Source organism: Ictidomys tridecemlineatus, chromosome 3 (genome assembly GCF_052094955.1).
Source record: "Ictidomys tridecemlineatus isolate mIctTri1 chromosome 3, mIctTri1.hap1, whole genome shotgun sequence".
In the NCBI taxonomy this organism is placed as follows: domain Eukaryota; kingdom Metazoa; phylum Chordata; class Mammalia; order Rodentia; family Sciuridae; genus Ictidomys; species Ictidomys tridecemlineatus.
In genome coordinates this window covers 141,408,175-141,423,944 of record NC_135479.1, presented here as the reverse complement: position 1 = coordinate 141,423,944, position 15,770 = coordinate 141,408,175, and the positions used below count along the sequence as shown (strand labels likewise).

The following is a 15,770-nucleotide window of genomic DNA, read 5'->3' as shown; positions in this document are numbered from 1 at the left end:
GGATTCAGCAATAAATACAAGAACACGTGAGGTTACACTGGGGATGTTAGTAGTAAGATTGAGAAGTGAGCAATCAAGGAAATGTAGAAGACCCACAGAAACACAATGAAGCACAGGGTTGGATGTAAGGATTTATCTTTGAACTTTGCCAAGCAGGAGCTTCTGGGGCTGAGGGTGATGGTCTGGAGGACACTCAACAGGCAGGTGGCACAAATGGAGAACCCTCAAAAACCTGTATGAGTAAAAGTGATTTACAGTTTGTGTCTTTCCAAAAATCATGAGACACATAAACATTTGTAGCTATGTACCCCATAATTATCAGCATCCCCAGGTGGATTAGAGCCAAGAGACCAATGATGAGGTCAGTGGTCTTAAGCCTGAGTAGAGAAGGAATGTGAAGATGTAGAAGAGAAGGAGGAGGGTTTTGGCTGAGATCCCAAGGCCAACTTCAGAGAAAACAGCATTTCTTATGCTAATATATAGTTGTTTGATCTTTTTCATTTTGGGGGCAAGGAATCACATGGTATATATCTTAAAAGAAAATGAAGAAAATGTCTTTATTTCAAATAGTAACACTTTCATCAATTTCAATGTATATTCTTATCATCAGGAAGTGTGTGGATTCACCCCAACACATCCTTTTCCCACTCAAGTCTCTCTGACACCCTCCAGATGCCATTTTCCTAATCTTACTAAAATAGGTCTTGATTATGTAATGATTGTTGGGCTCCACTGTACATTAGTTTTTCTATATGTTCATTATTACCATATATTATTGAAAATAGTTTTTGATTATAATCTCATCCCAAGGTTTTCTGGGGTAGTGTCTTGTTTTTCATCTTTCTCTTCTTGAGTAAGCTGTTCAAATTGTTTGAATTTGCATCCATGATTTTCCATTGAGTTCAAGTGTGACCTTGGGCAGTCTATATGATGAACTCTGATCATGTTATCTATAAAATATAGGCAGTCATATTACCTGAATTCTAGAGCTATTATGAGTAAAAGAAGATGAAGTACCTAATATGGAAGTGTTTTTGACATATAATGACCTCTAGAAATATTGGCCATTTTTAATTATGCAGTTCCTCAGATATATGACTTGGGAGATTTACTTCAGTTCTTTTAATAATGACTACCTCTGTTGTTGCCTCAAAAAAAAAAAAAAAAAGCAATGAGTTAATTCTGGAAGAACACCTCTAGTCATATTAACATATCTTATTTGGTTTATAGAAAACATTAAACTGTGTAAAATTTACAAAGAAAAATGACCATATTTGAAAACAGCTACAAGAATCAAAGTAGAACACAGGATTGTAATGAGCAGAGTCACAGAACATACTAAAGAGGTATGTATAGTCAGTCCCACTGGAACTTGTAGAGTCACATTCTTATATATCTGTGGAGAGAGGATAAAAAATAAGAAACATTTCAAATGTATGTCCTAAAGGGAAACTGCTATTTCTTGGATTTTTTTTAAATTTGATCTTTTTCTCTTTTCTTTCAAATATTTTTTAGCCAATGCATTACATACAACATTAGTGTTTGAATGACTTTCAGATCCACCATTTCATTTAATGTTATAGATTAAAATTCCCATAATAATTGATTTCACATTAGTTTGACTTTTTCTACTTGTTATATAGAATTCAGTGTATTATTTTTTTTAAAAAAAACTATATCCCAGCCTCACCTCTATAATCAATATAAACAATTACTTCCTTTGGCTATGTTTTATCTTTGAATATAGAATTATAATTTGAGATCTAGAGAAAAAACAATAAAATAAAGTATCTGTTTAGTTGTTTTGTAGTATCTCTCCTCAGCTTTTTCCAGTTTGTTATTCACAAATCACAAAACTGAATATATCCTTTCCTATGGCTAGTAATGAAAAATTCTCCTATGTTCACTTTACTTTCTATGTTCTGTTTGGTTTTGAAGATAAAGGGGTTTAATTAGGAACCTTGGGAAATTTTATGTTTAAAAATAAGTTTTTAAATAAGTTTTTTTTAAAAAAAAAAACATTAAAATTTAGGTAACCTGGGAATACTTTCCTTTTCTGTTTATACACACCTGGATTTTAATTTCACATTAAAAAAAAACAGTTATCAACAAAATCTATAACAAACACTATCTGAAAATCAACTTAAAAAAAAGGCACTTTAAATCTTAATTTAGAACACCATCTAATTAATGGCCTAATACCTATTTTCCTGGTACATATAAAGAAGAAATAAAAGGAAAACAATCTATAAACTCTTAAGCATACTCTTCACTCATATAAAAAATCAAATTAAATTCTCCAGATTTTTTCAGGTACAAAATGGCAATGGCAGTCTACTGAAAATCTATATTGTGTAAGAGATTAGCAGCCATCCATCTTCCTAAAAGTTGGTTCAAAGAATGTCCTCCAATAAAAAACAGCAGTGCTTTACAGTAGGTCTTCACTGTAAGCAGTAGTTTCCTGAGCTAGCTGGTGGACAGATTTCTAAGTAACCATAAGAAAATTACTTTAAATTTAAATATCCACAATAGTACATATGAATAAACCTGCCTTCTGGTTATCTAACTGACAGTTTTTGTTGCAAGTTCACTTGGCTCCTGGTAAAAATATACTAAAAATTAAGATACAGATTGTACCATTCAACCAAACAAAGCAGGCCTTAAGGAGAATTAGAAACAAAGAAACTAACAGTAATTCAAGCACCAATTAAAAGGCAGCTCATAAAAGGGGAACAAAAGGATAGTGGGGGGGAAAAAAAAAAGGAAAAGAGGTACTTTGTAAAGAGACTTATCATGATGAAGAGAGGAAAGAAGTAGACTTCTGTTAACCAAAGAAAGGGGAGGGGGGTAAGTAGAAACTGTAGATTCCTAAGATAAAGCTGGTGCTTAGAAAATATTAATGACAATTTAATAATAACTGAAAACAAGCTGGGGAAGTCAAAACTACAAATGGCCCAAAGTGGCCCAGACTAGATTAAAAAAAAGCAACTGTCTAGAAGCTTTATGGTAAGTTTAAATGATAGTACTGGGTTTTAGTTTCCTTTTTCTACTTCCTCTATGTAATATAATTATTTTCTTGTTAAAAAACTAATAAAAAGTTCTAAATAAAAATAAAGTTTTATTAATAAAGGAAAACTAAATGAACTTTACACTATTTTTCCTCAGCATTTCACACCTTTAAAAAGTGTATCAGCTATACTTATGTTCTAACCCAATGAGGCACAGGATTAACAGCCCCTAAATAATTGTATAACTTTACCCAAATAAGGAAACACTGTTACCATCAGTAGCAAAGAAACAACATTAAAAACAAACAAAAACTCACATTCTATGACAAAATACAAGACTTAAAAGAGGAAGCACTATCTAAAAACATTAAAATATTAGCTTACTGATTTATACTTCATGTTGTTCCACTGGCATATATCCTTACTCTTCAAAGCACAAGGAGCTGCCACTTGTGACTGAGCCCAGCACCTCAAAATCGGGAACTCTGAGAAAAGTAGTAGAACACAATGTCAGAAAATCTGATTTGGACTCAAGGTTAGTCCTATATTGAACATGAACAAAAGTTAATCCTGGGATATGAGTCTCCAAACATTTTAATATATGATTTGGACCCATCTATCACATACTGTTATTTTAGCATCTCTTTTAATATTTATTTTTTAGTTGTAAATGAATACAATACTTATTTTATTTATTTATTTTTTTATGTGGTGCTTAGGATCAAACCCAGGACCTCGCACAAGCTAGGCGAGCACTGTACTGCTGAGCCACAACCCCAGCCCAAGCATCTTTTTTTGATGTGGATGGATGGCTAAGAAATTACAAAATTATACAGAAATCAAACTTGACTTAACAAATACCCCCCCTTTTGGGGGGGTGGTACTGAGGGGGACTCTTAGTCAAGCTACAACCTCAACCCTTTTATTTTAAGACAGTGTTTCACTAAATTGCCCAGGTTGCCCTTGAAATTACTATTCTCCTGCCTCCGTCTCCTGAGTTACTGGTATTACAAGGCATGCATCACTATGCCTGGCTCCATTAAAAATTTTAACACAAAAGATTTTTAAGGTATAACATTTTTAAAGTGAACACATCCTAAGCATATAACTTGATACATTTCCTCATGAAAAACACCCATATAAAGAGTGCTCTGGCTGGGTGCAGTGGCACATACTTATAATCCCAGCAGCTAAGGAAGCTGAAGCAGGAGGATTGTGAGTTCAAAGCCAGCCTCAGCAACTTAACAGGCCCTAAGCAACTCATTGAGACCCTGTCTCTAAATAAAATACAAAAAAGGGCTGAGGATGTGGCTCAGTGGTTGACCACCCCTGGGTTGAATCCCTGGTACCATAAATACATACATACATACATACATACATACATACATACTCTGATCAAATCCAAAACAGCATTAGAACCACCACTGCTGCCTCAGAAGAGGCACTTTTCAAACTTTATATTTAGAGTTAAAGATACTATTACTAGAAACAGAAAATTAGAGAAAAGTTATGATAGCTGAAACATTTTTGAATTTCTCATTGTAAAAGGTATGATGGTGGCAGATGTAAAATTAAAAACATCCTATCTGCCAGTTTCTAGACACAGTGCTATTAATTTTATAAACATTCTAGTAAGCCAGCCCAAATTCAAAGATACAAGGATCCAAAATCTGAAAGGGGCTTCTTTTTTTAAAAAAAAAAAACTCAATTCAAAGACTATAAGACTGTGAAGAAGAAAAGGCAAAAGAATAATTTTTTTTTCTTACTTTACCCAAATCTCCACAAAAAGAACAATTACAGAGCAAAACCAAAAGCTCATGAACAAAGTTTACAACAAAAGAGGTGACAGCTAGGCATAGTGGTACACACCTATAACACAATGACTCAGGAGGGTTAGGTAGGAGAATGACAAGTTCAAGGCCAGGCTCAGTAACTTAGCAAGAATATCTAAAAAAAATTTTAAAGAGCTTAGTGATAGAGAACCCCTGGGTTCAATCCCCAGTACTGAAAAAAAAAGCAAGTGCTCTAACCATACCTCTGGAGTCAGCTGCCAATTGCCAATTTCTGGGAATTAAAGGAGTCAGAGGAACATGATGAACTGCATCATGTGTACAATTAGGAAAACACCAATCATAAGAAACCCTACAGGTCAAATGGCCCAGGTCCTCTCAATACATTAGTTTTGAAGAAAAGAAGGAATGAGGAAAAAATTGAACTAACAGGCATAATGGAAATAACAGATTTCTTTTAATGGACAAGATTAAATGATAGGGTCTGAGAATTTTACCTATTATGGTAGTAAAAGTATTGAGAAACAAGGGAATGATTAAATTAGTAGAGTGAGTTAGTGTTAAAGAGAAGGAATAGACCATGAGTGGGAAAGAATATGTGAAGTTCCCACTAGGTGGCTGGCAAAGTTCTATTTCTTGAACTGGGTGGTAGTGACAAGGGTATTTGCTTTATAATAATTCTCTAAATCATATATATATATATGTAGTTTTTTCTATACCTGGCTTCATTTTACAATCAAAAAAGTTTAAAAGAAAAAAGAAACATGCTTTTGCCATCCCTGTCCTTGACTGAAGACTTGGCATCATACATACCCTCAATTCTTATTTTCAACCCTCAGAAAAGACTTGAAATACGCACCTTGGTCACAATACATCAATAAATCTGGGTTGTTGACTATAATAAATGTTTCTTCGTCTTTACTATGTGGCCGGTGATAACGATAGTGCACAGGCAAAAAGGCTTGGAAACAATCAATGCACTGTGCATCTTGTCTGGCATAAATGAGAATTTCAGATTCCTTGGACAAATAGTTTGGGGCTTCTATATTAAAGTTTTCTGAAATCATCACTGCCTGTTGAAGAGAAAACAGACATTAATGAAGAAAAAGAAAAGGGGCTGGAGTTGTGGCTCAGTGGTACAGCACTTGCCTGGCATGTGCAAGGCACTGGGTTCGATTCTCAGCACCACATAAAAATAAATAAATAAACAAATAAAATATTGTGTCCATCCACAGCTAAAAATATTTTAAAAAAGAAAAAGAAGAAATGGATGAAGAAAAATAAAGACACAAATAAAACCAGAAGACTGCAGTGCAAATATACAGAAGTGTCAAATTTACCCCCATTATCAACCTTTTCATTTCCCTTCCATCCTCAAGTTTAAGTAGAAAACACAGGATGTGATCTGTGTATAATAAAAGTAAACTGGGGAAATTATACTCTGGGGTGCCAAATTTACCAAAAAAAATTATTTCTATGAGATTTCCTTATTAACCTCTGTTAGGGTGACAAAACAGGTACCAAGAAGAGACTATGTGAATAAAAACAGCATTATTTAATAAGTATAAAAGCTACTATGACAAAAACCATTAAACCTATATTAGGTTATAAATTATTAATATCATTCTGGTAATCTTCTGTTCTTTAGTGAAGTAACTAGAGTGGTAGTAAGATAGTACAATGTGGTCAGGCAAAGGTCAGCAATTCTTTCTACAATGTGTATAAAAGGTTAATGGAAAAAATGGCAAATGATTGTGTGTGTGCAGTGCTGGAGATGGAATCTCATATGTTAGGCAAGCCCTCGATTGCTAAGCCCCAGGCCCTGTAAATATTTTATTCTTTCATTCATTCCTCTGAAATAGAGTATTGCTATATTGCCTAAGCTGACCTCAAACTTGTAAACCTCCTGCTTCAGCCTCCCAATTAGCTGAAATTACAAGAGTGCCACTTTGCATGGTTTGCTTCATGCATTTTGAAGCTCTTTTATTAGGTGCATAAATATTTAGGATTGTTACTTCTTTCTCATGCACTGAACTCATTAACCAAAGGACCTGGTGATAGTCTTTGCTTGCTCCAAAATCTAATTCCTAATTTTAATATTGACAACTTTCTTTTGATTAGTGTGAACATATTTTTCCCTTTTTTTACTTTTAGCTTGTGTCTTTAAATTTAAAGTACATTTCATATAAGCAACATACGGTTGAGGAGTATCGCTTTCTTATCTGAAGATCTTTATATTTTAATAGGGATATTTAGAAATTTACCCTTAATATACCTATTAATATGGTTAAGTTTAAATACATCATCTTGTTACTTGTGCTCTACTTATAACATGGTCTTTGTTCCCCTTTTCTCTTTTTCTGCCTTCTACCGGATTAACTGAATTTTTTTTTCTTTCTTTTTTTTTTTTTTTTTGGTACCAGAGATTGAACCCAGGGGTGCTTAACCACTGAGCCACCAGAAGTTTGTATATTTTACTTTGAGACAGGGTTTCACAAAATTGCTTAGGGCCTCAGTTACTAAGGCTGGCTTTGAACCTGAGATCCTCAGCTTCCAGAGCCACTGGGATTACATGTGTAATCCCCCAAACCCAGCTACCTGAATATTTTTTATAATTCCATTGCATCTGCTTTGTCACAAATTAGCTACCACCTTTGTTTTCGTGATAGCTTCAGGATTTACATGTTTAACAAATTACACTCTACCTTCAAGTGACATTAAATGACTTCATGTTTCATTTCACAACTTTATAAAGTTATACCTCTAATTTTCCCCACTCAACCTCTGTGATATTTGTCACACATTTTACTTTTACATATAATACTAATACTACACTACACTGATGTTTTTGTCAGTAATCTCATACAGAGTTAAATTGTAAGAGAAAAAAAGTTACCCTTTTAAGCATTCTCTTTCCCTTGTATAAATCTAGATTTTACTTGGTATCATTTTCCTCCCGCCTAAAGGACTTGCTTTAACATTTCTTGTAGTGGAGGACTGAAGATGAGTTCTTTCAGCTTCATATGTCTGAAAGCCTTCATTTCCCCTTCACTTTGAGACATTTTCAATAAGTACAGAATTCGAATTTCACAGGTTTTTCTTTCAATGTTTTATAGATGTTATTACAGCCTTTTTACATTATTTCTGACAAATCTGCTGTCATTGTTGTTTTTATTTCACTGTATATGCAAGTTTTTTTCCTGTTTTTTTGTTTTTGTTTTTGTTCTTTTAGTTGTAGATGGACACAATATCTTTATTTTATTTAGTTAGTTTTTATGTGATATTGAGGGGGTCAAACCCAGTGCCTCACACATGCTAGGCAAGTGCTCTACCACTGAGCCACAATCCTAGCCCCCTCTCACTGCTTTTAAGAGTCTTTTTCTTATTGTAGAAAAATTTGGTTGACGTGTGACTTGTAGTTTTCTTCATGCTTCTTGGACTTAAGCAACTTAACCATATGTTAGTTTACAACTTTCATCAAATTCAGATAGTCCTCAGTCATTATTTTTCAAAACTTTTTCCATTTTCACCTCTTTTTATTCAATGGAGATTCCAATTACTTGTATACTAGATCACTTGAAGTTGTCGCACAAGTTCTCTTATGTTCCAGTCACCTTCTAAATTGGATCTTTTATCTTTTACATTTTTGGTAGGTTCTATTGCTATGCCTTCAAGTTCATTAATTTTTTTCTTCTGCAATATTTGATCTGCCATTTATACATTCCAGAATTATTTTTGTCTCACACACTGTAGTCTTTTTTCCACATCAGGTGGGTGATGTGATCAAAACATCATAAGAAGGTTTAGAGGGAGGCACATCTCACGCAGCATTGTGAACACCCCACCCCATCATCATACTTGGGAACTGAGGATTGGTCACACACTGTAGTCTTAAATGTTAGTTCAGTGCTGTTTTTTTACAGAATCTTCCATGTCTCAACTTTCTGAACATACTGAATATAGTTACAGCAACTGTTTTAATGACCTGCTTCCTAATGCTAACATCTATGCCAGTTCTGGATTGGTTTCAATCAATTAAAAAATCTCCTCAATATAGGTTTTATTTTCATATACACTTAGATAACTGCTAGATTTTGTGTGAGTCTGTGTAGTGCTAGGGATGGAACCCAGGGATTCATCCATGCTCAGCAAGTTATCTACCACTATGCAAACCCCTCAGGTCTCTGCTACCTTTTTCAAAGAAGTCATAATATTGTGAACCTGATCTCATTTGATACTAGGTATTTCTGTATTCCTATATTCTTTTTTTCATTCAAAATGCTTTATTTACTCATTTTTATTGTATATATTCTTTCCTATAAATATTCTTGAGCTTCATTTAAGATGCAATTAGGTTAAGGGCTAGGGATATAGCTCAGTTGGTAAAGTGCTTGTCTTGTATGCGGAAGGTCCTGGGTTCAATCCCCAGTACCACAAAAAAAAAAAAAAAAAAAAAAAAAAAAGATGCAATTAGGTTATCTGGAAATGATTTTTGGTTTTGTTTTTGTTTGGGGGGGGTTACCAGAGATTGAACTCAGGGGCACTTGACCACTGAGCCACATCTCCAGCCCTATTTTGTATTTTATCACTGAGGTGCTTAGCACCTCTCTTTTGCCAAGGCTGGCTTTGAACTCACAATCCTCCTGCCTTAACCTCCCCAGCTACTGGGATTACAGGCATGCACCACTACACCAGGCTGGAAACAGTTTGGTTTTTTGAGGGTCTTACTTTTTAGATTTGTTATGCAGGACTGAGGCAATGCTCAGTTTTAGGCTAAGTGCTCCCCACTAATGAATAAAAGCTGTTCTGTTTACTCTATCCATTGTCCAAAAACTATGAGGCTTTTCTCAGGCTGCTCAGTGGAAAGAGACACTATACTCTTGGTCCTGTGTGAGACCAAGCACTGTTACCTCTCATTTTGTCAGATGATTCTCCCCCTGGCATCAGGTGGTTTCCTCACATACATGCACTAATGAATACTCAGCTACATATTTGAGGGCAACCTTGTACGGATCTCTGCAGTTCTGCCTCTATGCAGTTCTCTCTCCTCAAATATACTGTCCTGTGAATTCTAATGACCTTCCTTTCCCCAGAATCCTAACTTTATCTCAAGAAGTCCATCAGGCTCTGTTTGAGTTCCTCCCCCCTGCACTACAACCAGAAACCTCTCTCAAGGAAGTAAGCCAGGACAACCATAGAACTCACTTTGATTATTTCCCTTCTCAGATATCATTGCCTGATAGTCAGTGACTTTTTTTTTTCATTATTTCATATATTCTAATTATTTCAGGTGGGAGACTAAATCTGTTCCTTGTTCTCCAACTTATCCGGAGGCATAAGTATTAATGCCATATATTTTGATTTGGCAAAAATATGGTTTCAGGGGGCTGGGGATATGGCTCAAGCGGTAGCGTGCTTGCCTGGCATGCGTGCGGCCCAGGTTCGATCCTCAGCACCACATACCAACACAGATGTTGTGTCCGCCGAGAACTAAAAAATAAATATTAAAAAAATTCTCTCTCTCTCTCTCTCTGTCTCCCCCCTCTCTCACTCTCTCTTTAAAAAAAAAAATATGGTTTCAAAAACACTATTTTCACTTGGATCTATAAAATAGGAATATTATACTGTTCTTAAAATATATGACAAATTTGATTAAAAATATCTATAGGGAGTAGGGACATAGATCAATGGTAAAGTACTGCCTACCATGGATGAGGCCTTCAGTTGGATCCAGTCACACTGTCTAATAGCCCTACCTAAAAATGAGGTGAGTATTTATTAGGCGTGTATCTTATCCTTGGTGAACCTATTTAAGGCTTGCAATTATTTCCAAATTGCTCACAAGCTACTTAAAAAGCATTTGTTATCATACCACCCATGTGCTTTGAGAGCCCAATTCTATTTATCTATAGGAAAAGAATTAAAAATCTCACTGTAGCCAGATGCAGTGGCACATGCCTATAATCCCAGCAGCTTGGGAGGCCAGGGCAGAAGGACTGTGAGTTCAAAGCCACCCTCAGCAAATTAGTAATGCTCTAAGCAACTCATTCAGATCCTGTCTCTAAATAAAATACCAAAAAGGACTGGGATGTGGTTTAAGCACCCTCAGTTAAGCATCCCAGATTCAACCCCTAGACAAAAAAAAAAAAAAAAAAAAAATCAGTCTAGGTATATAGACATCAATTAATCCCTTATCCCTTTATATAAATTCCGCTCTATCCTCATCAAAAAATACCACTTTTCATGACAAAATCTCTCTGCATAAGGAAATAGGCCACAGTCTCTCAGCTAGGAAAAGGAAAACCATCTGATACATCAAGAAATAAACTTCCAATTACCTATCACAAATTTGGCATCTATTTTTGTAGAAATTTTTAAAATAAATATACTTACAACATTATAATTAGGGATTTGAAAGATGGTTAGAAGAGCAGTTAAAGAGAAAGTTGTCAATCAATGTAATGTATAGGGGCATCCTTTCCCTTCCACCTTTTCTTATAACATTCAAACTAATCAACCAAATCTCATCCCCCAATCAAAAGTGTGGGTGCTTTAACTTCCTTTTGGATAACCCTATCCAAACACTTTCATTTTCTTAGAACATGATAAGTGACTTTATTAAGTATGTTTAAATATGATTCCAATTCACATAATTATAAGCCAAGAACCATGTTTAAATTTGAAACCTATTATTTTAAATTCCAAAAGCTTCACTTAAAAGTCATAACTTGGCAAAGAAAATAATGAGGTCCTCCCATATAGGTACACGTATCTAAACTGACATGCATACATACAAAAAAACTTAGAACAAAGGAAGAAATATGGTAACTGAGGATTCAGAGTCAGAAACTTAGCATTACAGACCTTTCTTTATCTCCTGAATTTTAAGCCATGAGAATACATTCTCTGTTAGAGAAAGTTAAAATAAATGAAAAAGGTGAAGAAATTGTCTTAAAACCACAATTAGAAATAAACTGCCATCATGAATTGACTAAAAAATTCTTATGTGAAGCCGGGTGCAGTGGCACACACCTATAATCCCAGCAACTCGGGAGGTTGAGGCAGGAGGACTGGGAGTCAAAAACAGCCTCAGCAACTTAGTGATGACTTGGCAACTTAGTGAGACCCTATCTCTAAATAAAATATTTTAAAAAGGCTGGGGATGTGGCTCAGTGGTTAAGTGCCCTGAGTTCAATCCCTGGTACAAAAAAAAAAACAAAAAAAGTATGTAAATAATAATATTATTAACTAAGACAGTTTCCCAAAATTTGTTTTTCCCCACTTTGGTGGTACTAGGAATTTAATCCAAGGGTACTCTCCTCTAAACTACACCCCCAATTTTTTTGTTTTTAATATTTATTCTTAAGTTTTAGGTGAACACAATATCTTTATCTTACATTTATGTGGTGCTGAAGATTGAACCCAGTGCCTCATGCATGCTAGGTGAGCACTCTACCACTGAGCCACAACCCCAGCCCCTATTACCCCCAATTTTGAGACAAAGTCTTGCTAAATTGCCCAGGCTAGCCTCAAACTTGCAATCCTCCTGCCTCAACCTTCTAAGTAGATGGAATTACAGGCATGTGCCACTATCTGGCCCAAAATTTCTTAATAGGAACCACCTGGGTTATTAAAAAAGGTATTTGAATCCAAGCTAGATGTACTAAATTGGGATTTCCCAGGAACACAATAATCTGTATAAAAAGTACCCATTATTTTTGTTCTTATCAAAGTTGGCGAAACTCTTGACTGTGAGATTCACGTCAGGAAAGAGCAACAACTTTGCAACCAGACAACCTTAGATTCATTTCTTGGCTCTACCATTTATCTATATAATCTTTTATAAGTTACTTGGCCTCCTTGTGCTTCAGTTTCCTTATTTATAAAATGGAAATAATACCTTCAGGATTGTTATAAAGATTAATTTTACCTTGCTTCCTTTAGAAACAAATATACAAAAATTAAATAAATATTAAATATTAGTTTCTTTTCCGAATTATACAGATATCAGAGCATATGTCTATCTACTTTAACATATAGGCTATTGAAGCACTATTTATTAAGTATTCTTTTCAAGATATACATATATATATATACACACATATACTTATATATATACATATATATATATGTTTATATACACGTTTTGTGTGTGTATACACATGAACATAATTTTCCTAAGTCACTAAACTATGAATCATTCTGCTGAAAAGCATTTAACTGGCTCAGTTTAGTTGGCTTAGTCCTAACAAGTATTACTTATTGAAGAATACTCCCATCTCTGAAGATATCACTTTATACACTTCAATAACAATTTTAAAATACTATAAAATTGTCTTATCTACTATTTTGTCTTAATCCAAATTATAGCATTCCCTAAAAAAATTTATTAATGGCTGTACCTCTGTTATGTTTCTCTCTCGTAATGAAGCCAACTCATAAGGATCCACAAAAAGTCCTGTTGGGATATAGTGTTTAATTAAGAGTCTGCAGGTCTGTAAGTCCTCAATGCTTTCTCCAAATTTCACTTTTATTAAAAGGTCTCTGAAAAACAAGTGCATTTAAAATAAATTTCTTCATTTGATTGTTAAATGAACTAGCATAACATCATATCCATAAAAGTAAAAACAATCCCCAGTACAATCATCAATGAATCAATCAATTGATAGAAATCCCTTGAGTTTTTGCCAAATACCAAGATAAGCACAAGTGAGATATAACTCCACAAAACTGGGCAAAAAAAGTGAAAAACTCCAAAATTTCACATAGGACTAACTGGATGACATTCAAGTTCCAACCAACCAATACTTACAGAAACTGAAGCACTCACTACAGACCCTAGTCTGGTAAGGCTTAGTAGAAAAAATAGCCTTAGGGCTGGGGATGTGGCTCAAGTGGTAGTGCTGGCATGCGTGCGGGCCCAGGTTCCATCCTCAGCGCCACATACAAACAAAGATGTTGTGTCCGCCAAAAACTAAAAATAAATATTAAAATTCTCTCCCTTCTCTGTCACTCTCTCTTTAAAAAGAAAAAAAAAAAGAAAAAAAATAGCCTTAGAGTAAATGTTACTTTAGTTTAAGAATATACATTTAGGGGGAAAAAATGGTTAAAAGAGGATTAAACAGATTGGGGGGCAGAAGGATTACAAATTCAAGGCTAGCCTCAAGCAACTTACTAAGTCTTAAAAAATTTTTTTAATTTAATTTAAAAACAAGAAGGAATGAAGATATAGCTCAATGATAAAGTGCCCCTGGGATCAATACCCAGTATCAAAAAAAAAGCATCAAGCTGATAAGTAACAACCACCAAAAGAAGAAAAGTCCTAAAAAAAGTCACAACTGCCAAAAGAAGAAAAGCTCTAAAAAGTCTCTAAAAGAAGACAATCTAACTCAATAAAGTTTGTATCAAAAACATTCCATGTTCAGCATCCTATAAAATGTTACTAACAGATGCAATTAAGCAGGGAAATATGACCATGAAAATATTAGTCCATAGACACAGACCTAGAAACGACAAAAGTAACAAAATGGAAATTAAAACAGTATTTGTACATACACCATATAGGTTCAGGGATTTAAAGTCAAGCATGAACGTTCTGAAAGAAAGAAAGAAAGGGTAATTTTTAAAAGAACTGAATGCAATTTTAAGAGATAAAAAATAAGACTCTTGAAATAAAGTTACCCAGATGTGATTAAAAGCAATTAGATACTGAAGAATAAAAAGATCACTGACTTGATGACAGAGCATCATAAACTATCCAAACTGAAGCATAGAGAATAAAGAAGAATAGGAAGAAAAAATAAATAGTTTCGGTGATTTTTAAATAGCAAGTGGTCTAGTATATGTACAATTGGAGTCCTAAAAAAAGAGGAGAGAATACAACAGAAAAATTAAAGGCTGAAAATGTTCCAAGTTTCATGAAAACTATAAGCCCATCAGTCTGAGATGTTCAACAAAACCTAAGCAGGATCAACATAAACAAACCACACCAAAGTATATTATTCCTCATTCAAAAAATAAAGAAAAACAGTCAAAGGCTATCAAGAAAAAGTTCACTTTGTAGAAAGTAACTACAATAAGCCTAAGCCATAAGACAAAGCATAAGTAAGCTGCAACTGTACAAGACTAGGCATATTTAAAGTAATAAAACAAAAAAAGCTGTCAGTCTATAATTATTCATCCTGGAGAAAATCCTTCCAAAATGAAGGCAAAATAAAGACTAAGACAAACACAAACTAAGTGAATTTCTCACTGCAAGAACAGTAAAAGAGGGGCTGGGGATGTGGCTCAAGAGGTAGCGTGCTTGCCTGGCATGCGTGCGGCCTGGGTTCGACTCCCAGCACCATATACAAAACAAAGATGTTGTGTCCGCCGATAACTAAAAAATAAATATTAAAATTTAAAAAAAAAAAAAAGAACAGTAAAAGATATTCTTCAGGTAGAAAATGATAACCAGATGGAAACATCCACAAGAAAAAATGAAGAACATCATAAATGGTAAATATGTGGGTAAATACAAAAGACTTTTTTGGCCAGGTCTGGTGGTGTGAACTTCTAGTCCTTGCTACTTCAGCAATTCCACTTCTAGGAATTAAAAGAATCAAAAGTAAGAATCTGGAAAGATATTTGTACATATATGCTCCTAGCAACATTATTTGCAATAGCCAAAAGAGAAAAACAATCCAAGTGTCCATCAACATTCAATGGAATATTATTCAGCTTTAAAAAGAAAGAAATTTTCTGATATATGCTCCAACATGAATGAACTTTAAGAATATTATGCAAAGGAAAACGGATAAGTCACAAATATTGTATGATTCCACTTATATGAGGTACCTAGGGAAGTCAAATTCATAGAGACAGGAAGCAAAATGGTGGCCAGGAGCCAGAGGAAAGGGGAGTTATTACTTAATGAGTACAGAATTTCAGTTGTGTAAAATGAAAAAGTAATATGGAAGAATAGCAGTGATGT

The 15,770-nt window shown here is 34.5% G+C and overlaps 1 protein-coding gene and 1 pseudogene across 1 annotated transcript in view; both read right to left on the bottom strand.

The window, feature by feature from the left end:
• Nucleotides 1-532: 532 nt before the first annotated feature.
• Nucleotides 533-15,770, bottom strand: part of Pigx (phosphatidylinositol glycan anchor biosynthesis class X) — a 24,716-nt gene continuing 9,478 nt past the window's right edge. Inside the window, exons 5-8 of the mRNA XM_005340297.4 lie at nt 13,201-13,342; nt 5,658-5,871; nt 3,393-3,493; nt 533-1,396 (exon numbers count right to left, since the gene is read on the bottom strand). Of these exons, the coding sequence (XP_005340354.2) occupies nt 1,253-1,396; nt 3,393-3,493; nt 5,658-5,871; nt 13,201-13,342 (601 nt within the window). The 3' untranslated portion in view covers nt 533-1,252. The remainder of the gene's footprint in view (nt 1,397-3,392; nt 3,494-5,657; nt 5,872-13,200; nt 13,343-15,770) is intronic.
• LOC120884678 (small nucleolar RNA U13) lies at nt 8,563-8,671 on the bottom strand (annotated as a pseudogene).